The sequence below is a fragment of the Passer montanus genome, unplaced genomic scaffold (genome assembly GCF_014805655.1).
Source record: "Passer montanus isolate IOZ18808 unplaced genomic scaffold, ASM1480565v1 scaffold15, whole genome shotgun sequence".
NCBI classification, from domain to species: domain Eukaryota; kingdom Metazoa; phylum Chordata; class Aves; order Passeriformes; family Passeridae; genus Passer; species Passer montanus.
In genome coordinates this window covers 11054873-11080201 of record NW_024362051.1, presented here as the reverse complement: position 1 = coordinate 11080201, position 25329 = coordinate 11054873, and the positions used below count along the sequence as shown (strand labels likewise).

The 25329-nt window shown below is 41.1% G+C and overlaps 1 protein-coding gene across 8 annotated transcripts in view; it reads left to right on the top strand.

Annotated features, from left to right (window-relative positions):
* EBF1 (EBF transcription factor 1) overlaps nt 1–25329 on the top strand; it is a 267407-nt gene that overhangs the window by 196778 nt on the left and 45300 nt on the right. For 4 of the 8 annotated variants that reach the window (XM_039701549.1, XM_039701547.1, XM_039701554.1 and 1 more), the window contains exons 9-10: nt 2646–2776; nt 10403–10529. In XM_039701549.1, the coding sequence (XP_039557483.1) occupies nt 2646–2776; nt 10403–10529 (258 nt within the window). Of the gene's footprint in view, nt 1–2642; nt 2777–10402; nt 10530–25329 lie in introns of all 8 variants that reach the window. The other 4 variants (XM_039701548.1, XM_039701546.1, XM_039701550.1 and 1 more) reach the window with 1 other exon arrangement.

Genomic DNA, 25329 nt, shown 5'->3' with positions numbered 1-25329 from the left:
AACTGCACAAGAGTATCTTGCATTCACTTTAAAGATTAGTTGAATCTATAATTTTCAATTGTAGAGTCATTTATGTTGGAAAAAATGTCTAAGATTGAGTCCAACTGTAAACGCAGCACTGCCAAGCCCACCACTGAACGATGTCCCCAAGTGCCACATCTACATGGCTTTTAAATACCTCCAGGGATGGTGACTTCCCTGGACAGCCTCTTCCAGTGCTTGACAACCCTTTCAGCAAAGCCTGCATATGTTTTCTGTTAATGCTTATGGTCTCAAATAGTTTTTATTCACTGGTATTTAGGAAAAAAAATGTTGCTTGTAGTCTTTAAGAAAAGTAGCTCATTCTCTGACACATGGGAAACTGATTATCTCTGGGTTTTATTGTAGGGGGTATGCATCCACAATCAACTGGGAATACTGGAAAGGGTGTGATTTGGAAGTGATTTTAATTTTTATTTATGAAAAAGTTTGATTCTGTGAAAGGGCTAGATGGCATTTTGAAAAGCTTCTTTCACTGGAAATCTGTTGGTGTGAGCTTGGCTGAAGGAAAAGCATTTGCTTTTGGACATCTCAGTGGTTTTTATGCACAGTTTTATGCAAGTAATTTGAATCCAAATTAAACATATTGAAGTTACTTCTGTGTGTGCTACGTTTTCGTGACGGTAATGTCAGGATGTTTCTTTTGTTAGCTCATGTAAAAGTTAATGGCTGTACTCTGCCAAGTTTGGAGTAGGGTAATGATTTTTTTTTTCTGCCTGTTTGTGTTTTTGCCTGGAGCTGGCATCCCCATCAGCTTAAGTAGTGGAAAAGTTTGTCCTGACACTTGCAACCTTTTGTAGGTAGGGCTGGGGTCTGTTTGCTCCCCATCTGTGCCTGCCACCCCCAGTGGTGTGAGGCTGGGGCAGTGCTCACAGAAACACTGCTCAGGGTGACTCAACTGCTCCAATCCCAGCTCCCTTCCCAGCTCCCTCCTGCTTCCCAGCCCCCCCCCCACCCACCCACCCTGCCCAGGGGCTGGGGGAAGGAGCTTCCCAGCAGCCACACTGCCTCTTGCAATCAGCTCCAACCAACCAGAACTTCACTGAGGAATCATGAAGATGCCCTGGGTCTCTTTAGCACTTTGTCTGGAGCATTTTGAATTAGGCTTCTGTGAATGAATTAATTTCCTGTCTTTACAATTAGAAGAATTTAGGGCAGGGGTTGTGGCTCATTAAGTAACTCACTACATTGCCATGCTGAGTAACTCATGAGGGTAAGGGTTTTATCCTGGGTGGTGCTAACACATAGTGGATTTAATATCCCCATCTTCCTTACCTGAGGAAGTGCCTGAGTGCTCTTCTTTGAGTATATCATCAAATAATCAAACCAAATTAACAGCTCAATCAGCCTTTCCATCAAGTAGCAATTCACAGCCAAATGCCACCGACCCTAAAATTGGGCAGTGGCACCCATTCCTGGGTTTGCAGTGCAGCCTCTTCCCTCTGGCTTCACATCTGCAGGAAAGAATCATTCTTTCCATCACTGAGGTTGGCTGGTGGAGTTATGCTGCTCCTTGAACCTGTTTTCCATGAGTAATGAAATTATTGAGATACCTGCTTTACTTAAAATGTTATCTAATGTTACCAGTGCCATATTATCATCTCGTGCAAGGAAAAGTTGGTAGCATCTTGGGTGAAATTGTTTCTTTCCATCGACCTGTGTGACCACCCTGAGACTCCACAGTACCAGTTACCCAGGGCTTGCTGACTATTTTTGCAGTAATGTTATTTCTGTTGCTTCAGCACTGTTAAATTCCAAGGTGCCCCTGTGCTGCAGAGGAGGAGAATCAATGTGTGAATGTTTATACTGCCCCAGCCCACCAATATTTGAGCTGTTTCTGCTTACAAAGTCTTAAACCAGAAGCTCTTAGTCAAAGATTTGAGCAGTACTTGAGTTTTCAACATCCACTCAGAGGCTCTGAGTAGATACAATGCCAAGAAAGTGGCTGTGAGACTCCATGGATATGGCAAAATGTGTTGCACACACATCTTGTTTATCCTGTAGATGCAATACGACTGGAATGACTGGATGGAAGCTGTGGCTTTGGTTGTGGGGTGTTGTTTTTTTTGTAGTAGCCAAAGCATTAATCAGGGCAGGATGGTTTAATACTGGACAACCTGGATCTGATTGCAGAACAGTTAGAGAAATGCTGAGGGTTACACCCTTTTTTATTTTGCCAATATTTTCCATAATGTTTATGGGAGTTTCCTTGGTGAGTTTGGGTTCTGATGGATAATAAAGCAAGCTTAATGGAGATTGTTTTATTAACTTAGGTCTTGTGCATTTCATATACAATAACAAAAGGGATGCCGATTTCCAATTGGTCTCTACCCCTGATGCTGTGATTTTTTTGTTAATGTAGAATTTTAAAAAAAATCAATGCAGATAATAAAACCAAACAGAAATTAATTAAGGAAAAAAATGCTTCCAAAGATAGAGTTTGAGGTCATGCATATGTACTATAAAGAACGTGATTGCTGAAATCTTTGTGTTAGTAAGGGGGGGAAATGAAAGCTCCTTTTATTTTATTTTTCTCACGTCTTCTATCATTAAAATCCAGTTCTAACAGCAGAATACTTCTCTTTTTCATGTGTGTTGAAAAGCAGCTACACCATGTATCAAAGCCATCAGTCCAAGTGAAGGATGGACTACAGGAGGTGCCACTGTCATCATCATAGGAGACAATTTCTTTGATGGGTTACAGGTCATATTCGGCACCATGCTGGTTTGGAGTGAGGTAGGTGTTGTCTCATAGCTAATGTCTCACAGCTTTGTCTCCTTGTAGCCAGCCTGTCCTTTCTCTGGGCCACATGCTAAATCAGCAACAAATGTCGACACACGAATCCTTGCCTCACTCAGTTTTATGAAAATAATTAGTCAAATTTACCTGTGGCAGGAACCCATTATAGCCAAGGGGATTTGCATCTTGTGCTGGCCCAGAATTTAGCTCAGTGGGTTTTATTCCAAGGAAAGGGGAGGATAAAGGCCTGTGTGAATAATTCTGTGTTTAGCACTACAATAGCTAAGGGCCCACAGGAAACAAACATTTAGGTGATCCCACTTTCCAGGGAAACTGGCTGCTGGTAGCTGCAGCTCAGTGAGGTGGAGATGGCAGAATTCAGCACCTCTGAACAGCCCATCCCTAAAGCCTGGGCACTTGGTGTAAATATCATTTTCATAGCAGCAAACAAATGCACCACATTGTATCCACAGTGGATTCCTCATACCCAGTAGGGGCCCCTGTAGTTTCACAGGAACCCTTTCCTTGTTTCTTATCAATTTTTTTTGCTGTTGTTATTCCTCCCAGCTCCTTAAATCCCGTATTTTCCCAGGACATAATTAATCATGGAGTCTAACATTCCCCAAAAACCCGTGAAAAGTTAAAACCCAGGCAGCATCACCCCACTGGCCATGGCCAGGGCTGCAGAAACCATGGCAGAGTTCCCCCACTGGCACAGGGAGACAGCTCCAAGGAAAGGTTTATGTTTTAAACTTAGGGATTTCCAAAAGCATTTTTGAGGTTTAGTAAGAAATTGTAATTTTCATTATTCTAATACTGAAAAAACCCCAGCCTCCCTGAAATATCCGTGCAACACTTCCCAATGGTGAGAGGATCTTCTGATGCTTTACCTTAAAACCTGTAAATCTTAAATCAACACCACAGCTTAATTTATATCCAGCACATTCCCCCTACTGATTCCATTGCACATATGGCAGCATTTTTCCATGTGAAGAGTATTCTCTAATGTCCTTCACTATTCTCTCTCTCTCTCTCTCATCCTTCCACTTGAGGACAAGTGTGGATGAAAGGGCATTCCAGAGAAGGAGAGATAGTAAATGAGCCCTATTCTGAAGCCCTTATGTGATCATGAAAGTGCCCCCTGGGCCCAGTGTAAGCATTTTGTGTGTTAGTATTGAAGCCATTATGGCTGCAGACGTTTAACAGGAAAGGTGAAGGGGCTGGGAGGAAACTGCTCTGATTCTTGTGCTGCAGAATTGGATCTTTCATTATAAATCTTGATTCTATTTATTAGTGGAAGCCATTAATTGTCAATTTCTAATCTCAGGAGACTGAGTGCTGGTCAAAACGTTGTTGCTGATGGTTGCAAGGCCTTGTCATGGAATTAATAATGTTAGAGGGGGTCCAGACCAAAGCCAATCTGTTGTGTGGGAATGCTGCAATGGGCTGCAACTCTTTCACTGCCTCCCTTGTACAGAACTGCTTCTCATTTCATAACCTATGAGAGCAGTCAAAAATCATATAGGAGAAAAGAACATTCTTTCTAAAAGAAGCAGACAAACACGGTAAACAAGCGCAGAAATGCATGAGCCGAGTGATCCCTAAATAATAGTGATCTATAAATAATTCAAATTACACATACAAGCCACCTATGAAGTACAAAATAAGTTCTTTCATTTGCCTTCCCATTTCTAAAAATGTCTAAGGAATTTTCAGTACCCAAGAAGAATATTTTTGTTTTACTTTAATAGAGTATAAAATTGAACTGTCAAACCTCTGAATCTGAGTCCATTACAGAACTGGAGCAGGCTCATCCCGAGTTGCCAGTAAGGCCCAGTTATGAACAAACTTGGCCAAGTTATTTTGTCATTGAATTCTGGACAAATTTTAAAGTTCATCCTGTTGTTTCATGAATCCAAACAAAACATAATTTTAACTGGGCTTCAGAAAATCCCAAACAAAACCAGATAGGCAGAGACCAAAGAAAAATAATCAGTCTTGCAGAGCATTTTCATGTGGATTTTTTCAGCTTCAGTTTCAGCTATAATTGCAGGTGGTTTGGGGGATGAAGTCTAATATTGAAATTAAGCATCATTTTGCTACAGACTTTGCATGGGACCTTGGGCAAATCGTATAATCTACTTAAAGTTCAATTCCCTTTCTCTAAAACAGTAATAAGATTAGTCACCTTCTTTGGAGAGGTGCTGTGAAGGTAATTATCGTAAAGGTCCTATATTATTCAGACTTTATTATAGCAAAATCCATGTAAATACCTGAGCTGCATGGATATTTAAAACATAAATCCTACCCTAATTCAGAAGTAAAGTTAAGAGCCAAAAAACCCCAAACAACTTCCTTTTAAGAGAGAATTTGTTGCTGTCAAGCAGCATGTTATAAATAATTTGAAATGTAAATAATATATTTTTAATTTATTTTACATGTATTCAAGTTTTGTAATTGAAATATTTATATGCTTGAAATGGAGTTGACTGTGTTAAAAAAGGAGGTTTGAAATGGTTTCTGAAACACATATTTATTATTTAAACATATATTTTAGCTGTAAACACTCTAACATAATTGCAACCTTTCTCAGCCAGGGAGAACTAAATAAAAACTTAATTTGTCACATTAATTTTGAGCAGAAATGCAGATACCCTAAGCCACTAGGTTCAATTAATCCTTACCTCCCATATTACTTTAGAAAAATGACTTTAAAAGCCCTTGGTATTTTTAGAATCCAGCAGAATGGGCTGTCTAATGCTTTTTTTTTTCCAAGGGACTTTCGTAACCGCCAAACAAACAGCGCTGGTCTATCGTGTGCACATGCTGGGTGTGCTCAGAGCCTCCCAGCAAACATTCTGTGTGCCAGACAGGCTCTGCTGCCTGTCTGTGCCGTGCACACACACACAGAGCTGGAATTCGGGGCGTTTCACCCAGGTTCTGGGTCCCTGTGTGGTCACAAATATTCCAAATCGGTGCTGCTGATAAGAACCTTTGCTTGTTTCTCTCTCCTCTTGGGTGCTGAGACTCTGAGAGTCGACTTGCAGGGCAAATACATGATTGTGAAGACAAAATTAGTTTCTTATAAATATTCCACAATATTTGCTTAAAATGAACTATTTCTTCAAACATTTTCCTGCCAAGAACATTCCTGCAGCTTTACAGAGTCAGCTGGAAACAACTTCTTTTTCTTTTATATTAAGAAAAGATGAAGCATTGAAACATCTTTTTTTCTTTTTTTACCTTTGTACAGCACAAAAACAGAGGATGATTTTTTTGGTTTGGTGGCTTTTTTGTGTATTTTTTTTTTTTTACTGCTGCTGAATCAAATTCTGTGACACAGTTTGTTATTTTGCTTTTTATGTTTGTTATTGATTTTGGAAGTCTCAGGCTTTGAGTGCTTATTTTGGAGCTCTGACTCATTTTTAAAAAATGAGTAGGCACCCTCTTTTTGCAAACCAAGGCTTATTAAGCAGCATCTGGATGCCCAGAATTGAGGCATGCAAAGACATTGGTTGTTTTTTTAAAATATAGGTACCCTAAGGGTTCTGTTCTCACTGAAAGCTGTCATTACCTTCAGTTGGTGGGATTTTTCTTCATTCCTGTTCTAATGGTCCTCTTCACACAGAGTCAAAGTCAAATTTATGACTGATTGTCACCATTTCCCTAACCACAAACCAGAGCTCAAGCATGCAAAAATAAACTAGTGACTCAGATTAATGACATCTCCTTATAAAATGTCACTTTTAAAAAAAGAAAGTAACCTGGCACTCTGAAGAGTGTGAAATGATGCTGTATCACACAAGAATGCCTAGAATATATTAGCAAACCACAGAAAGAGGCTTGTTGTACACACTCAGCCCAAATGTGTTTTGGATTTTGAAGGCCAGGCACCACCCACCATTCAAAAGATCCCTAACTCAGGTTTTAGTGCACCCCACTGCATGTCCCAGCTGACATGTAAGAATTTATATCAAACAGCAAATGCAGTTGCTAAGTATCAGGCCAAATCACTTGAAAATCCCTTGGGAGAAAGGTCCAGTTACTAATTTTGTGTCCAGCTCCATTTCTCAATTTGCTAAATGCTGGAATGGAGGAGGAAGATGGATCTGGGATTTTGGCTGCTGGGTTCATGTCCAAATCACAGGTTAATGCCTTGCTCAAGATTTACATTTAAAAAATAAATTCAGAAAGGGGCATAACTCATATTTAGAGATTCTTGGTTCTTGGCATGTGTTATTTTGGTGTCTGTTCATCCACCAAGAGTTCCCAGCTGAGGTGAAGATGCACAACTGGCCCTGCTGGGTCACACTGGGAGCTCACCTACCTCAGGGTCTTGTGTTTGTCACTGGGCAAGGACAGATGCCTAAAAACAACAGGGTGAACATGTCACAATGCTTCCCCAAAAGTCTTTACCAGTCTCCAGCTCTTTGGGGCTCAGAGGCATCCAGAAGGGGTTTCTTTACTTTTAATATCCCTGGATGGTAATAGCTCACCTCTTCCAGATGCTTTGCATGTAAATATGAGGCAGATTGTGCCCTGAAGAAGGAACAGGATGTGTCAGTGTGAAAAGAGAAAAGGTGGAGTAGGTTCCCAACATCAGGCCCCAGCTTGAGAGTGTGGACAGGAAAGCATCCCATAATCCTGCAGTTATGGAAATGGGGCAAATCTGCTTTTCCTGTGGGTGGGCTTGGACTGCCTTGAGATGTACAGCACCAATTGGGTCACTTGGATTGCAAACCATAGTCAGGACAATTTGGAGAGCTGCTCCCAGTCCATAGCAGACCCTGGCAGAGCTGTAGAACCAGAATCTGAGACCCAAGGTGGGAGATTTCAATGTGCAAGGGAACATTTTTTGTCTCTTAAAGCCAATCTCCTGCTATGACAGCAATCTAGGGAACTCCTGGTGTGTAACCAAGCTGGCCAGTGCCCTCCGTGTGCAGGGGACCTGAAGGCTGACCCAGAACAAAGGCCCAGCACTGAATCCCTGCCAGTGGTCAATGACAGATGTGATGGAGAAAAAGCAAAAGCACATGTATTCTCCTGGTATACCTCCCAAGCTTTAGTTGTAGGGAAAAGAGGAATAAAATACATCCTGAGTATCCTAAACCATAGGACTTTAGACATAATGTTCACCCTTTGGGAATGTGTGGGCGACATTATTGTATATTTGTGGTTTTAAACACAGTTAAACTTATTTACTTCAGAGCACAAAGGAAAACCAAACTGTTTGTGGAGAACAAACCAGGAAACTTGCTTAACTCTCCCCAGCTCTCTGTAACAATGGACCATAAATAGGTCAGACGTTTCTTGGGAACCAGGGAAGATGAGTATTGGAAAATGCCACAAATTATGTTTAAAGAACATTAAAGTGGTGACAGACCAGTAAATGCTGGGAAATTCAAAGATACAACCAGAAGCTGCCTGTATAGCTCATGCCAGAATGGGGGTGAGGGATGCAGGCTCATTCTAATGTAGTAAGATGAGCGTGTTAACCTTTGCTACTAAAATCCTTGGCTGTTTTTACAAATATTTTTTCCCAAAAATGTCATAAATTTTTTCTCATCTTGCCAGTTCACCCAGTTAACCAGAACCACTCGAGGATGGGATTTATCTCAGTTATGTTTGGCTGCTTACAGTTGAGCAAATAGTCTAAGCTTCTCATGTTGGTTCAGTGGGGAAGGTCTGAAGCTTCCAAGGATGGCTCATCCCAACGTGAGAGGTGTCTGAAGCACTAGAAATCAATTGCTGCTTGGCACTGTCTTCTGCCTCTGCTGGCTTTTTAGGGCATGGAGAAAATTAGCCTGGACTTTTAAGCTTTGGTCAGCTCAACTGTAAGACAACTCAGTTCAAGTAAAAGCATTCCATGGAAGTTTGGGGTTTGGTTTTGGTTTTTGTTTTAATTTTTAATTTTTAGGGTTTTTTTCCCCAACTTTATAGAGTGAGCAATTTAGAAAAAAAAGGCAGGTTTCTTTTAAAAGTAAGTGAGTTTCTAAACCACATGATTCCTAAACAGAGCCTGAAAACAGACTTTTGGAGCTCCCAAACAAGAAGACATCAACCCCTACATGATAATTTCTAAAATGACATGTGGCTTCTGACTTCTGTGGATCTGAATAACTTTTGGAGCATTTGATGCTGGTAGTTTTGGTTTTAATGTTCAACTTGATTTAATATTAATTTTCTTATTTTAAATATGGAGAGCTCCCTACTGTGTGTGCCATTTCCCTCTGTAGCACAGATGGCTCTCAGACAGATATTACTCTCCTTCTGTGCTCTTTTTTAGTCCCGTGCCCTAAACAAAGAACTGGATCAAAGTCTGGGGTTTTTTTGGTAGGGCCTTACTACAATGCTGAAACATTTGGTTCCTAGTAAAAATAAGAACAAAATAAGCTTTTTATTAAAAAAAAACCAAAACAAAACTAAACAAAAAACTATTGAAATTTATTTCTTAATTCAGGACATGATTGGACCAAGAGCATAGAGCAGTTGACTGCATGGGGTGCTCACACTTTGCTCATAACCTGTCAAGCCAGGTTATGGTCTTGGTTTTATTTACCTCTCCAGAGGGCCATTAATGTGCCACAGGCAGAGCAGGATTATCCATGTGCCAGAGCTGTATCTTGGTTGTTGGACACAATCATGTCATCTTTGCTCTGGACCTCTTTTTACTGGAGGAGCACAATGAATGAAAAGAGGACATTTTGGTGATGGGGAAGACAATGATGTAATTTCTGAGAGCAGCAGAGATTTGAGTTAATCTTGCTCTGAATTAGTAAACTCCTAGATGGCTGTGCTACTAATTTCAGGGACTACATTTTAAATCCAGTGCAGAATCCTGAAAAAGCAAAAATGGTCTAGAGCCTGGAAAGTGCAGCACTGACCCGCCCCAACCTTTGTGCCAAGAGGATCAGAATCCCCTGCCCAAATAAAAAGAAAGTCAGGTTTATCTACTTATTTCTGTGTAAATCCACACCTGAAGAAGCCCTCTCAGATGTGTATCAGTCATTGCAGTGAAGGCAGACTGAAAGTGATGGTTAGATGGTTTTCTTTGGTACATCATTTTTCAGTGCTCTCATAATTTTGAAGAAAAGATCCAGCATCCTTTAGGAGACAAGATTTGCATTCCTACAGGAATCAGTTACACCTCCACAAAATGAACAGAAAATTAGAACAGCAGCACAAGGGTGTTTTTCCAGTGTACAGATGTCAGCTGGGGACTGGAGTATTTAAAACTTTGGACTTGTGCTGTGCCATGTTCACACATGTAATCATGTGTCATTTATGGATCTGTCATGACCCCAGAATTCATCTGAGCACACGTGGGTGTCCTGCTGCTATAGGCTGGAGTTATTGCATTACACCAGGGCTGATGCTTGTACTAGGAAGCAAGTGCCTGCCGTGTATGAAAACAGGAATAAAGCTGTTACAAGAATGCTTGTAAATATTGTGGTCACTGCCTTTGTGTGGGTTACATCAAGATGGTATTCAAACACTGACAGGTTAATTACATGTTTCAAAGCTTATTTGCTGTGATCTGAGAGAAAAGTGTTATTAAAGAAGTGTTCAGCATCTAACAGTGCATGTTTTCTCTTTCTTCTCCCTTCCCAATGTTTTCTCTAGCTGATCACTCCACATGCCATCCGTGTACAGACGCCTCCCCGACACATCCCAGGGGTTGTAGAAGTCACATTGTCCTACAAGTCTAAGCAGTTTTGCAAGGGAACGCCTGGAAGATTCATTTACACAGGTATGGATGCTTTAAATGTAAGGGGGAAAAACAGGGCAGGCAATACATCACCCTTGCTAGGGCTTCTGCTTTTGTCATTAAAAGCTGTGCTGTGTCTTATTATTCTGGCTGAGGACGTCACTGAAGGCACCAGTTTGAGGCTGGAGTCAGAGCTGGGGACTGTAGGGATGAATCTGAAAGCACACCAGGGTGGGATTTTTGTTTGCTTGTTTGTCCTCGCGTTGGGACATCTTTACCAGGAGGAAGGAGGGAAGCAGATGCTCCAGCACTTAACCAAACAGAGGAGGAGTGCAAGCACAAGGAGCCAGACACACAGACCTGCCTTGAGAAGGATCCTGCTAAACATCTCCATCTCATGCTGTCCAGCAGGTGTTGCAAGGGTTCAAAGCCTGTTTGCCAGCCCATCTCACCATAACTCACTTGTCTCTGGCTCCCAGGGAGCTCAAATAGCTCTCAACCCAGTCAGTGCTGCAGACACAGCAACTTGCAGTGTGCTTTGGGGTGGTCTCCTGCACTGGAGACCACTAAGTTGAGTGATTTGGCCTCAAAAAAACTACGAAAAAAAAACCCCCAAAACACTCTGAAACATTGCAGGTACTGCCAGTGTCAAACCACTCTCAGTAGCTATAAGAATAGCCTAGGAAATAAATCAAGTAGCAGCCTAACTTGGATGTGAGTCGTTGGTTCCTCTGAAGGTGTGTGCTACAGGAATTAACAGCTTTGCCCTGGTTTTGATGTGTATTTCATGCACTTGTTGTTCATATCTACAGACAGGACTATGCTGCAGCTGTTTGCCTGAACTGTGGTTCAGCACAACCCAGTACAATTCATTTCCTCATCCTCAATTGCCCCTGGAACTTTAGGATATATCATAAATACTTGTGACTAAGCCATTCTGAGTTTCACTGGGCTCACACATTGCTCCAGCTCTCAGTGTACACACAGGGACTCGAGGCAGACAAGAGGATTCTGTGCTCCAGCTGGGCAGGAAACTCTCATTTGAATTTTGTTAACAATAAGCAAGTCGAACAAAGGTGCCTTATAATTCTTTCTTGTCTTTTTCAAATATCCTCTCCCCCAGATGAGATTATGCCCTGGATTTTTTTAAAACTGGCTCTTAAAATGCTCACGTATTGCCCTGCTGGCTGAGCAGCAGGCACTTGTGGAGGCTGTGTGTGTTTATTTGGGAGCATTATGACTTCAGCAATGTGTGGGAAATCCATATATTGGACAATAACACACCATATCAAAAAATTAATTAGAGTTTTGAATGTGTTGGAACAAAAGGAATAGCAAAGGTCAAATTTATGGCTGGTACAAATTGATGGTGTAAACCATGACAGGAGGGTGTTGCCCAGAGCTTTGGGTTGTTTGAGGTGAATCCTTTCCCTCCTCTCTTTCTTGCAGGACGTTGTGCTGTCCTGCCTGTTGTCACTCCACTGGGGTGGCTGCCCCTGGGGCTGGTGAATTGGCAGGTGTGGCTAGGAAGGGAAACAAAAGGGAAAACCTGCTCCCCTTAATTTTGCAAAAACATTTTTGTTGACTTTTAAATGTAAAAATGGGCTGGTCCCATTTTGGGGTTGCTTTTCAAATCATCATTAATTAGCTTTCCAGTAAAAAGGAGGGCAGCAGTTTAGCTTGTCTGCCCAGAAGCAGATGGCTGAATGTGGAAATTAAGTGTCCCAGTAGGGAGAGCGTTTCTATGTGTTCATTTTCTAGTTGGTGTTTAAAACACAGTATTTTTCATCCAGTAAATATAAGTTATGAAATACTGAACAATGATGATAAAATCAAAGGTGATCCAGTCCATGGATAATTCTCTCTTGCAGCAGAAAAGGTGTTGTGACTGAAATCCTACCTCACACAATTTGCATTTTCCTTTTAGACCCAGCCTGAACTTAAATGTAGCTTTTAAAAAAGGACTAAATGAAAGTAAAATAAAAACAATTAATGCATCCTGACCTTCAGAAGTGCCTTCCAGCCCTTTAAACAAAATGCAGGTTCAGTACATGCCTGACGATTAGTTTTAGTTAATTGAAAATTATAGGATTGACCCAAGAGGAAAATTTTGTTTGCACTCCAATCACTTTTACAAATTAAGGAAAATTACCACAATTTTGTTTAGCTAAGGTTTCACACTGAGTTCACGAAATTAGCTCAGCCATCCCAACAAAGTCAGCACTTTGTTAGTGAGCACTAGAAAAAAACTAATAGTCTATGGTGTGTACAAACGAAGCATAGAAAAAGCTATGATGCTTTAGAGAACTAGGCCAAGTGGTTTTAATTAGGATTATTGGTTCATTGTAAGTTTTGAAGAACAATCAAACTAGCAGATTAGCTGTTTCTTTTAAAGCTAGAATTTCTTGCCATTCATTTTTCCCATGAGAACTTGTTTTAACTCCCACATAGCACTATTTTTTTCTTTTTTTTTTTCTTTTTTTTTTTCTTTTTTTTTTAACAAGGCCTGCAGGAAATGGACCAATTGGAAGTTGGGATACAGTAACATTCCCCAGCATCACTCCAGCCGATGGGAGTTTTTCACAATGTTCTTCAGTGAACTCAGTGTTCTGGAACATATTACAAAACCACAGAGGCCAAATGTTTTCTCAGAGGAGTTTGGCCTCTGTTTTTGGCCGAAAACATTTCAGCATCACTTGCTGCTTATTTACCCTGCTATTAGGAACAAGGAAAGGGGAGAGCAGAAAAAGCAGGGGGGGGAGAAGCAAAAGAGAGGGTGTGTGAGAGAGAGAGAACAAGACCTGGGGTTTGTGGGCGGTGCAGGAGTTGATCAAGCGTAGTTTCCTTTCTGGTGAGAATGTCCCTGCTCGTTAATGGTCCCATTTTGTGGTCAGGTCTCATTTAGAAGAAATTATTTTTAATCAGTGTTCAACAAAATATCCCCTCAAGCCACCTGGCTGTAAACTGTTTTTTTCTTACTGTTAAGTAGTTAAGTTCTCAGAAGAAAATACCCAGTGACCCATTAATTTTAGCCTTTTTTTCCTCTTTAACTGCAAATAACTTAGTAACATGATCTCTAAGTAGCCCATGTGCCATCTAGGAATCAAGGTCACATATATACAGAAAAATCCTGGCTTTTGTGAGTATTTCTGAAAGAAATAAACCAGTGTCACCCTGTGCTTACAAGAAAACATAAGTTTTTTTATTTTCCATCTGCAGAGCGAGCCATTAGCATGCACTTAGAGAGCAATTATTTCTTAGATTTAAGCTTTGACATTCCTGAGAGAATGTTATTAGAAATACAGAAGTCTGAACACACCTTGGATGTGTGTTCATTTTGGAATAATATTCAAAATCCATATTATGCATAGAAATACCCAGACATGCACTGTACATCTCCAAGTCTCTTCTGGCACTGAAGAGCACTGAATGAATTCAGCTTTCTGTCACAACTTGGGAGTCAAGTGTGTGTCACTGCCATTATTTTAGGACTGGAGAAACTGAGATAAAGGAAGAGATTAAAGGTACAAATCCATAGGTAGTTTGGGAAGATGACTCAGGGCATATATGGTCGACTTAAATAAAAAATGAGAGTTGGCACAAATTTGTGATACCCAGACAGGCCTTTGAGATTTTTTTGGGCTTGTTTTCATTTAAAAAAATCGATGCACCATGGACAACATGAATTTCACAGGTGACTTTTGCAGTGGTACTAAGCTGCAAGATTTGAGTGGGGCTGCATGTCTGTAAGTGAGATGAGAATTTATCTCGCTGCATATTGGAAAGGACATATGGAGGGGCCATAAAAATGCATTATGCTGTGTCTTCTACCACCTGCTCAGTTTAAGATTTTGTGCTTTTTTTCCCGCAAAATAGAGCAGAGGACTTCCTAGAGGCCAGAAGTACAGAGCTGTGTCACTGAGGTTGTGTGCAACATGAGTTAATTCAGATTCTTGGCTGAGCAGTACCCCAACCACTGCTCCTCCTTTTGGAAATAGGTTACATGCTTGGATCCAGGTTGGAATTTAGGGACCATTTTAATTTGCATCAGGCTTGCAGGGAGGCTGTGGGCTGAGCCCTCTGTGTGCTGACAGGGCTCCAAGAGGAGCAGGCAAGTCCCCCATGGTCCATTTAGGGTTTGTGGTGAGCTCTGGGGTGGGATTGCTGCTGATGGGGGATGAGTGTAGGCACACAGGGCTGGGAATAACCCCCATGCTGAGCTCTGATCCTGCAGGGTAACCGTGGCAAAGGCTGAGCAGGACAGGGTGGACTCTACCAGAAGTGACCAGGGTTTGTGCGGGGAGATGTGGAAATCCTGGAGCTGTGAAGGTCAGGATATTCACAGAATTTCTGGGAAACTGCGTCTGTCTCTGAAATGTCACAGGGCTTCTCAGGGAGCTTTCCACTCCCCTATTTGCTACAAAGAAGAAATGGTCTCATGGAAAACTCTTCTGAAAATCTTTGAGTCTGTGTACAAAGAGGAAGGGCCTTGCAGATCACAGATGATTTGGGTAACATTTCCAAAATCTCTGTTTTAGGTAATTTAATTTTTAGATTTTTAATTTTAGATGGTTGTATTTACAGAAGCATAGGAGTAGTTGTCTTCTGAGAATCATTCTCTTTTCATTTTTTGAAGTCAAATAACTTCAAGAGTAAGAGCCCCAAACTACTTGTTACCATCTAAAACTTCAGTCCATGGTCTGGAAGCAGAGGTTGGAGTCACGTACAGAGATCTGGTCAGAATTGGAACCATTTAAAAGCTGATGAGTGCCTTAAGTTTCCAACCTGGTAAATTTCAGTGATTTCCTTTGCTAGGAATTTTTTTTTTTTCTTTTCAAGAAAGCACCTATAACTGTGCAAAGTTCAAAAGGTCCATAATCAATGAAACAATCAGTTTTCAGAATGGAGAGTTCTGGAGTTTGTAGACTAAAGAAAAAAAAATTTAAAAAAAGAGAAAAAGGAAGGAAAAAGAAGTGGTGATAAGAGACAGACTGGCTGTCAAGAAGTTCCTGTAGCCCCACTGGAACTTTTCTTGATCCTTGCAGACTGGAGTTTGACCCTTACACCAGCTAACCTTGGCCATGGCTGTGTGGCTGTTAGTTCCTGGAAAATGGTAAAACCTAGTGGCAGTTATTCTCAAAATCAGTAATCCACAACCTCATTAGTTTTACAATGCCTCATTCATGTGTGTTTATTATTAAATCATGAGCACTTAAATAACTGATTAGTATAAATCAGGAGAGAAGGCCACCATCAACAGAACAATAAAAATAAAAGAAAAAACCCAGCATGTCTGATGCTGTCTCAGGTTTTATCCTGATGTGTTTATAAAATTCTTCAATCTCAAAGATATGAGGATCATTAAGCTGAAATGAAATATAGAGCACATCACTTCTCCAGAAGAGTGACCAGCTATGAGATCTGGTAGCTAGCAAATGAATGCCATTTGTTTTTAACAGCAGTTTTTATCTGCCTTTCACTAGTAAATATTAATAGTGGTGGCAGAATAAAAAGTATCAGATGTCTTGAAGTTAAATAGTCAGAAAGTGCTGCAGAAGAACAGAAAAAATCCTTCAATGCAAAGAAATATAAAAAGTTTAAAGCAAGAGCTGTCTGTTCTGAAGAGCAGGAGAGCCCTGTGCTGCACGTTACCCTGTGCTTTGGATACTCCACAGAAAATCTGTTCCTGATCTCAGAGAGGCTCTATGGAGGAGAGATGGTAAATCCTTTCTCTAGAGCACAATCAAGTAAGGATGAATGAAAACAAACCTTTGTAAATGTAAACTTTTACTGGGGAATTTAATTAATTCCTCTGGAAACAATCAAAAAACAAAAAAAAAACAAAAAAAACCAAACCAAACCCCTTCTAACAGCTATTTAAAAAATATCCTAATGCAGATTTCACTGGATTCCCCCTTTATCTCACTGTGCCAAGTGTTCCTTCCCAAGTGGAGCTTGCCATGGGGACTTCAGAGGTGTTTGTCAGTCCCTGAAGGGCTCGTGGCATCACTGCTGGGTCCAGGAGCCTGCAGGGAAAACAAGGCTGGGGCTGGTGCAGTCTCTGCCTACAAGCCCCCCATCAGTGATGTGGTCTGGGTGTTACCAGCCCTTGAGAAGAGCTGCTCTCAGGAAATCTCTGTTTGAGTTTAAGCTTGAACTGCCCCTTTGTATGTTCCAGTCCATTAACTGAGTCAGTCACCTGTCCTGCCTGGAAACTTTGAGGGGAAAAAAAGAAATGGCTGCAATTGTTTTGGAACGAGATTTTCTAGATGAAATAACTTCAGTGTTTGTTATTTGGTTGGTGGTTTGGGTTGTTAATGTTGTTACCAAAATATTTGTTTTGAAGCTTGTAAGGGCATGCCCAGTGGAGTGAAGTGTGGAGAGTTATCAGGGTGGAATATTGGCAATATTAGGGGTGGTTGGTTTGGTTTGCAGAAAGTCAGGAAAGGAAGATGGGAGGAAGAGGATGGTGGAGATAATCTGGAAAATTCCTGTTCTATGCTAATAGGAACAGAACCCTCATATCTTTGGTATTTCTTAAACACTGGTAGCACCATAACACACTGAAAAAAACAACCACTGAAAGTGTGCAGGGTACCTGTAGGACAGCTTCAAAATGAAAGCAATTACAGCAACCAGAATAAAGCTGGCTGTTCAGAATAAAGCTGGCTGTGAAGGAAACATATTATTTTGCATATTTTATGTATACACTTTCTAAGAAATATGACCTTTATTTTCTAGTTAGAGGGAAGTGCAATCAGACTCTACGCAGCAAAGGGTAGCTGGATCATTAAAAAGAATATTTTCTCTGATATTAGAAGTCTAAATGGGCACCAGTCCCTATTCACAACCTTGGCTGTTTCTGCCTGCCCTGAGTTAATAAGTGATAAGGCCAAAAGAGAAATAAATCACTGAAGTCCCTGTCCAAAGAAAACATATTGACTACAGCCAAGCAAATAACAGCCCATAACCAATGGTCCCATTCATCATTCATGTAATAGGGATATAAAGTATTTTCTACCTATGAAACCATGGAGTAGGAAAAAGCCTGATAAGCCCCCAATCTAAACTATGTGATTTGATTATTAGAGGACATGAACTGTTTGTCACATACCTTTAATCTTTAAGATGTGTTGCCATTTCTAAACTATAAATTTGTGGTAAAGGATTAGAAAGCTATTAACAATAAAGGTATAAAATAGGCTTTATAAAGATTCCTGCAATTGTCATGCAACCCTGTAGACCCTTGGAACCTTAGCCCATTGAATATGATATAACATTGTTATCTGACCTTCAGAGCCAATAAACCATTTTTTTCCTTTTTAAATTCCAGACTTCATGATAAATTAACCCTCTGGATTCACAAAATAAGCCTTGTAAATTCCTTTCTTTATCCACACCTCAATACCTTTAAATTTTCATACCCTTGTTTCAAAACTCTTTTTCCAGACTGAAATTGTTAATCTTTTTTTATTATCCTTTTAGCTCATGTCACTTGATGAGATATTATTCCCTCTTAAAAAAAAAAAAAAGACCAATAAAACAGGGAGCTGAGATGAATTTCTAAAAAGTCTGCATTTTACTTTGTTTCTACGGGGGGTTTCACTGCCTTTAATGTGAGGGTATCCAGGTTAGACAAACACCACAGAAATGGGCAGTTTAGACTGACAGCAGAGGCTGAACTGATCATCTTACTGTATTTTGATGCTCTGCCCTAAGAAGAGGGACAAGGCACTGTCTCTGTGCTGCTCCAGAAAGCAGAATCCTCAACTACTTGTTGCCACTGACATGATGAATAGACTGGGAATTCTGTGTTCCTCAAGGGAATGCAAGTACTTAACTCATCCTTCCTGCTCTTCTCGTGGGGTGCAGCATGTTTTGGTTTCTGCTGGAATGGTGGGCAGGATTTGTTGTGGTTGAAGAGTGGCCAGGCCATGGCCAGGCTCTCAGAGGTGCCCACGCTGGCTCTGGAGAGGGCATCAGGACCTGAACTGAGTGCACAGCTGCCTGAGGAATGTTCTCACACAGCACTGCCTGCCAAATAGTCTCCTTAAGATGTGCTTAAGATCCTTTGAGGTGCTCGTTAGTGAGGGCTCGTTTTGCTGAGGCATTTTGTTTCACAAGTGCCCAGCTCTGGGATGTGCAGCATCGTTCCCCTGAGGCAGGACTTGGGCAGCCTCGTTCCTTCTGCTTGTACCAGCATCCCTACACAGCCAGCAGTGCTTATCTAGCCTGGTTAGAGCTTCTGACAGCAGTGACTACAGAGAAGATGTGCCTCAATATAGCCCATGTCTACAGATTCAGGCTTTTTTTTGTTAATATATAGATAAAAGGAAAATCTTGTACTTGTAGCCTTTCATCTCAGTGGATGCAAGAGCAATTTATTGCATGGAGTGTGAAGTTCTTTGTACTTTTCTGCTATCTTGCAAGAACTCACACAGACTCTTCTGCTTAGTTATGAAGATATCAGGTGCATAAGTGATGTGGTCTGCCCTGGTGACTGGATAGAGATGTTGGAAACAGTTTAATCACACTGTGACAAAACTCAGTCTTGGCAGCTTCTCAGGCTGCCCCAAAACTGCAGATTTGCCTCCTGGCACAGGTTACGGTGTCCATCCTTACTTTATTAAAAGTTATTGTGAGCACTTTTGTATGAAACGTTGCTGTGCAGGCAGGCCCTGTGGGCTGCAGAGCTGCTGTGCTGGGGACACCGCAGGAGCCAACTCGGAAAGGAGTTGTACCCACGGTGTTTTAAATTATGTGAGACATGTGGCAGTGGGCCACATTTATTTCATGAAAATGGCCGGCTAATGTCTTAGAGAAAGCAGAATTTCCTTGAAGATTCAATCTGCACAAAAGTTTCAGCAATCTCAATGAGCTTCCCCAGGACCTCTTGGCAGGTCACTGTCATCGCCCAGCTGCTGCTGTTGCTAAGGGACAGCACTGTGGTGCTAAAACTGCTACATTTTCTTTTTTAATTTAAAAAAAAAAAGTCTCAAGCTCGATTGCTTAAGGTCTGCATCTAGCTGTATAACCTCCACTGAAAGGAGTTTTGCCATTGGATGTTGCCCTGGTCTGTTGTGAGCAGTTAATAGAGAAGTATAAAACCATCATGCCTTAATCCTGCCAAGCCAAGTGTATGCAGGTGTTTTATTCCACAAGGTAGGACAGAAGTTATTTGATATATTAGAACACCAACATATTAGCATGATATAAATTAGGCTGTGCTTTTGCAGCTATTCTGAAGGAACTTCTTCCATTCCACACCAATCCTGGTCCCCAAGGACCAGGGAGTTCATGGCAGTTTACACCTTGGGGAGAGAAGTGTGAGCCACCCAGGCAGTGTCACAACAGAGTCTGGATTTGGGCAGTTGCTTGTGAAGAGCTGTTGTCTTGCACAGTTTGCCCTAAGGTATTTGCATGGCCATACCGACTGTTGTTTCATCTCTCAATGTCTTTAACTTCTGTCCTGTCCCTTCCCTCCCAAATATGATTTTTCTTCTTTTTCCTGTTGCCATAAATTGTGGTTAACCTCTGTGCTTGAAGAGTTGTGGACTTCAACTGCTGTTGGATAGCACCAGGTGCCAGCATTGGTGGTTAAAGAAAGGAAAACCCACACCCAGCAGACAGAGAGTTAATAAAAAAACATCCAAATCACACACAAGCAACAAATCTAAAACAACCCAACCAAAAAAACACAGAGAGAAACACCACACAAGCAGCTAAATATGGCATTTTTTAGGACCCCATGGGACAGAAAACACATATGGCATTTAAGATATTGTAACAGCCATCTAGTAAAAATACATGCTTGTTAAAACAGAAATTGGTGCCAAACTCTCCATTTTAAATCTGTGAAAACCACAGGGCAAAATTGTGATACCTATGAAAGATTGTGAAATTTGATGTCGCTTTTTAGCACTGCAGCATCTTCAGGGTTGGTTTTATCCCTTTTCAACATGATGAGGCCCTCTTATACCTTATAAATATGTAATTAACCCCTTGGAGCTCTGGCTCTCATACCCCCTGGACTGTCTAATGTTATTTAATATGTGGTGGAATCATCAGGAAACTTCCCTCTGTCCTCTGCCTGCACATGGGCTCTGAACTTCTCAAATAAGAACTTGTTTGGCTGAAGCTGGGTGAGAAGAATTTCACCCTCAGTGCCCGTGGAGCCAGCTGCTGTGTAGAAAAGTAACAATTACCCCAAATATTGCAATGCCTGATAGTTTCTGAAATATATCTGCTTATTGTCCCCTTTTTCTTTTGTTCTGCTTTTTTCTTTCTCCTATCTTATGCCCACTTCCCAGCTTTCAGTGGGATGGTTTCTGTGGAAGGCTACAACTCATCAAATAAAAATACGTAGTTTGTGTGCTCAGGCAGTTCCAGCAGCAAGCTTATATTTGTAAAAATGAAAGGCAAGATTTTGCTGCCAGAAGTGACCATGAATTCACATTGAAAGGTCACTTCTGCTAGGGAAATATTTTTTCCAAATGTAGATCTCTGCCTATTTTCATCACTCCAAAAAGAATTCTCCCTAAAGTTCACAGGCATGTTGTGCACAGCTACTAGAAATAGTCATGACATTGCTGTTCCAAAAAATCAGGTCTTCAAGTAGCCATCATACTGAAAAACAATAATATTTTTTGCTACAGGTTTTTAATTTTGAGGTACTTTTTGTTCCCTTAAATCTTGCATTGAACTGTCAGTTATGTTCTATGTCAGCATGTCAGTTATTTAAAAGGAGGAGAGGGAGCCATGCCTCACCTCTTTGCCTGAGACTGGATTTTCCCTGGGTGTTTCTGTCAGCTCAGGGGCTGTTATTGATAGAGGAGCTCCCAACACAGGTCTGCCTGGCTGGGGACAGGAACAAGAACGTGCACCAGGCATTTTTTGTTCTAGGATGAAGAATTTAGTTCAGATTTCCCAAAGACAAGGCCAAGCCTGCACCTCCTTTCTTCACCAAAACTGTTCATCCTCACATCGCTTGCAAGTTCTGTTAGAAAGACAAATGAACCCTCTCTAAATTGGGGCCTAAGGGAAAGGATGGAAATGACCCCCCCTCCCCTCTCCAATTTCCCCCATTAGACTTTTTTTCACAGATGTTCATGCTGATTAGAGCTGGGAAATAAGGGTATTTCTGTGGACCATGAATATTCATTTGTGTTTTGGCAATGAATTTCCTTCAGTTTCCCTGTAGTGTTTTGCTCCCTGTGAATGTTGAACAAGTGAGTTTGCTGAAACAATCCCTTCTGAGAAAAAATTCAGAGTGTGCTATGGAAAGTGAATTTTCTGTGGTGTTTGCCTGGACAAAAGGATGTAAAACTCACTGTTGGTTGTTAAGAAATTATACTGAAAAGCAACAAAGACACGGGTGAAGTGATGCCTTTGCTGAATAGATAATAGGAGAATTTAAGTTTAAAAATTGTAACAATCCACTCTGTAATTATCTATCTGTAAGGATAAGGTTAGTCAGAAAAACTGTTTGAGAAATACTTTAATTAAACAGAATAATTGAAGAAAAATATCTATTTGGATAGTTACTGACTGGGAATAATTAGTTGTGAATTATTTGCCCCACTGTAGTACTGATGCCCAGTCCAAAGCTGGACTTGCTCCTTGAGGGGTCTGTGATGCCTAATTAGACCAAATGGATCTAAGCAGAAATCAATTCCATTTATAGCAGAAAATCCCAGGGATTTTTTTTATTATTATTTTTCCTTTTAAAAATTTTAAAGTGTTATAAAACATTGAATGGAGATTACAGTACCTCCTACTGCTCGGTCTTGTAATCCTGCAGTAAATGTGAGGATAGAAATTGCAGCTGAAGTGTAGGGAAGAGCCAGGATCCTGCACTGCAGTCCATGAGCAGCCAGGCCAGGCAGACTGCATGCAGGAATTTGGCAGAATTCCTCCAGCTCCAATGGGAATCTGCATTTTCATTTCAAATTATACCATTTTGGTCCTTGGGATCACCCAAAATTGTCCTTATTTTTTGTGCAGCAACTCAATACTTACCCAGCGTGATCTGTGGAGTAATGTACACAATTTTACAATAACTATGTAATTAACTCACTTTGCTACTCCCCTCTCCAGGGAAACTCATGCTTCTATTAATGCTATTAGGAAGGTCCTATGCACAGAACAAAGAAAGTGGTGCAGCAGATGAGTTAACATGATTTGATTTGCAGATGCTTTAAACACTTAGCAGGAGACAGCTACGGAAGCTAATTAAATCACTCTAAGGTGCACAGGATTATCTGCTTTGTAAGAAACAATTTCAGTGAATTATGGTCGCCCTTTAGCTGAGGGGAAGTAAAAAGCATATTTGTTTGGAATTAAATTTCCCACGCAAAGTGCCCATCAGGCCTCTCCTTCCCCGGATTTCTAAAATAGCCTTCTTTTGGAGCCAGTATTTTCTAGGAACCTGGATTTTCATTTTGTAAGCATGGTGCTGCTTCCAACTTTCTTACGTAAAAATTTTCCTACTTAGCTATTGATTAGGATCTGCCTTTAAGCAGTGTCTGGAGTAAAAAATCGTGTTGGTACATTCACTACCTCTCAGATACTGCATCTTATTTAGTGTACCGGAATTCCCAGTTTAAAGTAATCACAAAATTTATGGAGAAACGGATAAAAAAGGTTGTAAAATATCGATTTGGGGAAAATAATAACACAACTCATCTATAATAAGAAGAAAAATGAAGCAATAATTCAGGTGTATTGAACGGGTTGCTGCTGGAAGTATTGATCCGGTGCTTTAGTGTGCAACATCGCACCTAACACTGCAATGAAAGAACAGCACTGCATTCCCCTGCTCATTATTTCCCAGACACTATTGCCTTGTTACACAGGTCCCACAGAGCCTGGAGTGCCAGCAGGGAAAGAGAGGAACCCCCCAAATAACCACAAACCTGTAATATCCTAATGTCACAGTAGCCCCTGGAATAACATTGTGCTCCCGTGCTCCTCTTGAGGCAAGCCTGGAGTTTGGCTTTGCTTGTTTTGCTCTTCGCTGTATCTCATACTGCCCATGGTCTGTATAAATGGTGCCTTTCTGCTGCCTCTTGATAGCACATAATCAGCACTGGTATCATTGAGGAAACACGCTTCCCTTAAATATTGACTTTCAGGATCTTCATGTAAAAATTCCCGATCTCGTTGCAGCGTTTCCTCACTGTGGCAATAAGCAAAAGTTGAAAATAGGACAGCAAAGGTCAGTGGAATTTTAAAATAAGCACCCCGACATTTCCACAGCATTAAACACCATCATGCAACATTGCATTTCTGTTTATCTGCTGACATCTGCAAAGGTACCACACTTGATTGTTTGGCATAAATAATTTAGCAGCGAGAATTTTACAATGAGCACAGATAAGATTTACCTATAAAATGAAAGAAATGAAATAATTAAGGAGAAATTGTGTGAGATAAAAAAAACCCCAGTGAAGTCCTGTAAGAGGACAACATTTTAGCACTTGTAGAGGCAAAGGTGCATCCTGCTCTGTGAGGAAGCTGCTCTGTGTGTGCTGCAAACTCACTGCATCCCATGATCATTATCTAGAAATAGGAGCCAGACCAGATGATAAAGTTCTGAACAGATCAGATCCTGCAAATTTCAGCTCACATTGATCTGCAGGATTTGCTCTGGATCCTCAGCATTGTTGGGTTTGTCCTTTTTTCCCCTTTAATCCATACAGTGAGGGGGGCAGAGTGAAGCAGACACTTCTGCTCAAGGAATGGGGGGAAGGGAGAAAAAATGAGAGGAAGAAAATAATCTATGGCTGATGCAGAGGCCAAAGGAAATTGCTTTCTGTGAACTGCAGGGCCCTGCAGTAGGAGTTGAGCCACTGATGGCCGTGGTGCCTCTCCCAGAGCTCTCCCTCCATCCCTGTTTTCCCTGGCCTGAGGATGAGCTGTGGCCAAAGCCCTGCAGGTTTCAGACCCTTTCATTTGCATGCAGAGAGCAGAAAACGTGCAATTGTTTTTTGTAACCTAAATAACATCTCTAGTTTAGAAGTCCCAGGGGAAAAATCCTTGTCAGGCTGGCAGGCTGAGCTGGCATGATGATAAATGAGTGAGGTGTGTGTTCTGGCTCTGTGGGGACACGTGGGGTGAAGAAAACCCTCTTCTCTGGCACCCTTGGCATCTCCAGTCAGGAAGGGACAATTGCAATGGGGACATGCTGCTGTTGCCTCTGGAAGGAGGTAGGACCTGGCATTTCCATTCACTGGAAGAATTCTTTTCTTGTGAGTTGGGGTATTGGGACTGTAGCATCCTTTTAGAGGCACTGGCAATGCCTGTGGGGTTTTTCTGCCTTTGGTGATCCAGTCATAAGACATGTGGTAATTACATGTCCTCTGAACAGAGAGAGACATGGTTATCCCAGGAAAATCCTGGGAAGCTGTGTAGAAGCTGTAAGAAATTTAGAAGAAAAGAATTCAAACAATTATTATCTCCCTTTCTGTAACCATTGTTTATAGATATAGTTCTCCAGAGTATACCATTCAAAATTCACCAACAGTGTGAGAGAAAATTCCTAAAAGCCAATCAAGTCATAAGTCCACCACTGTTTCTATAAAAACTATAGATTTCTAATAACAAAGTCTCTTTTCATGCCTTCTGATGATAGAGTCTCTGTATCACCTTTAGCTGTCCCCAATACTCCTTCAGTGATAAGGACAGACAGAAAATGTGTGTTAAATCTAACTCAGGAAACAGCCATGGCATGGGGTGTCAGCAGAGCAGTTCATCAGTACACGTGTGTGTTTTTAGAAAACAGTTTGAGGTTTACAGTTATTGCCCAATCAGTTTTCTTATAGAAAAAAAGATTCCTAGGGAT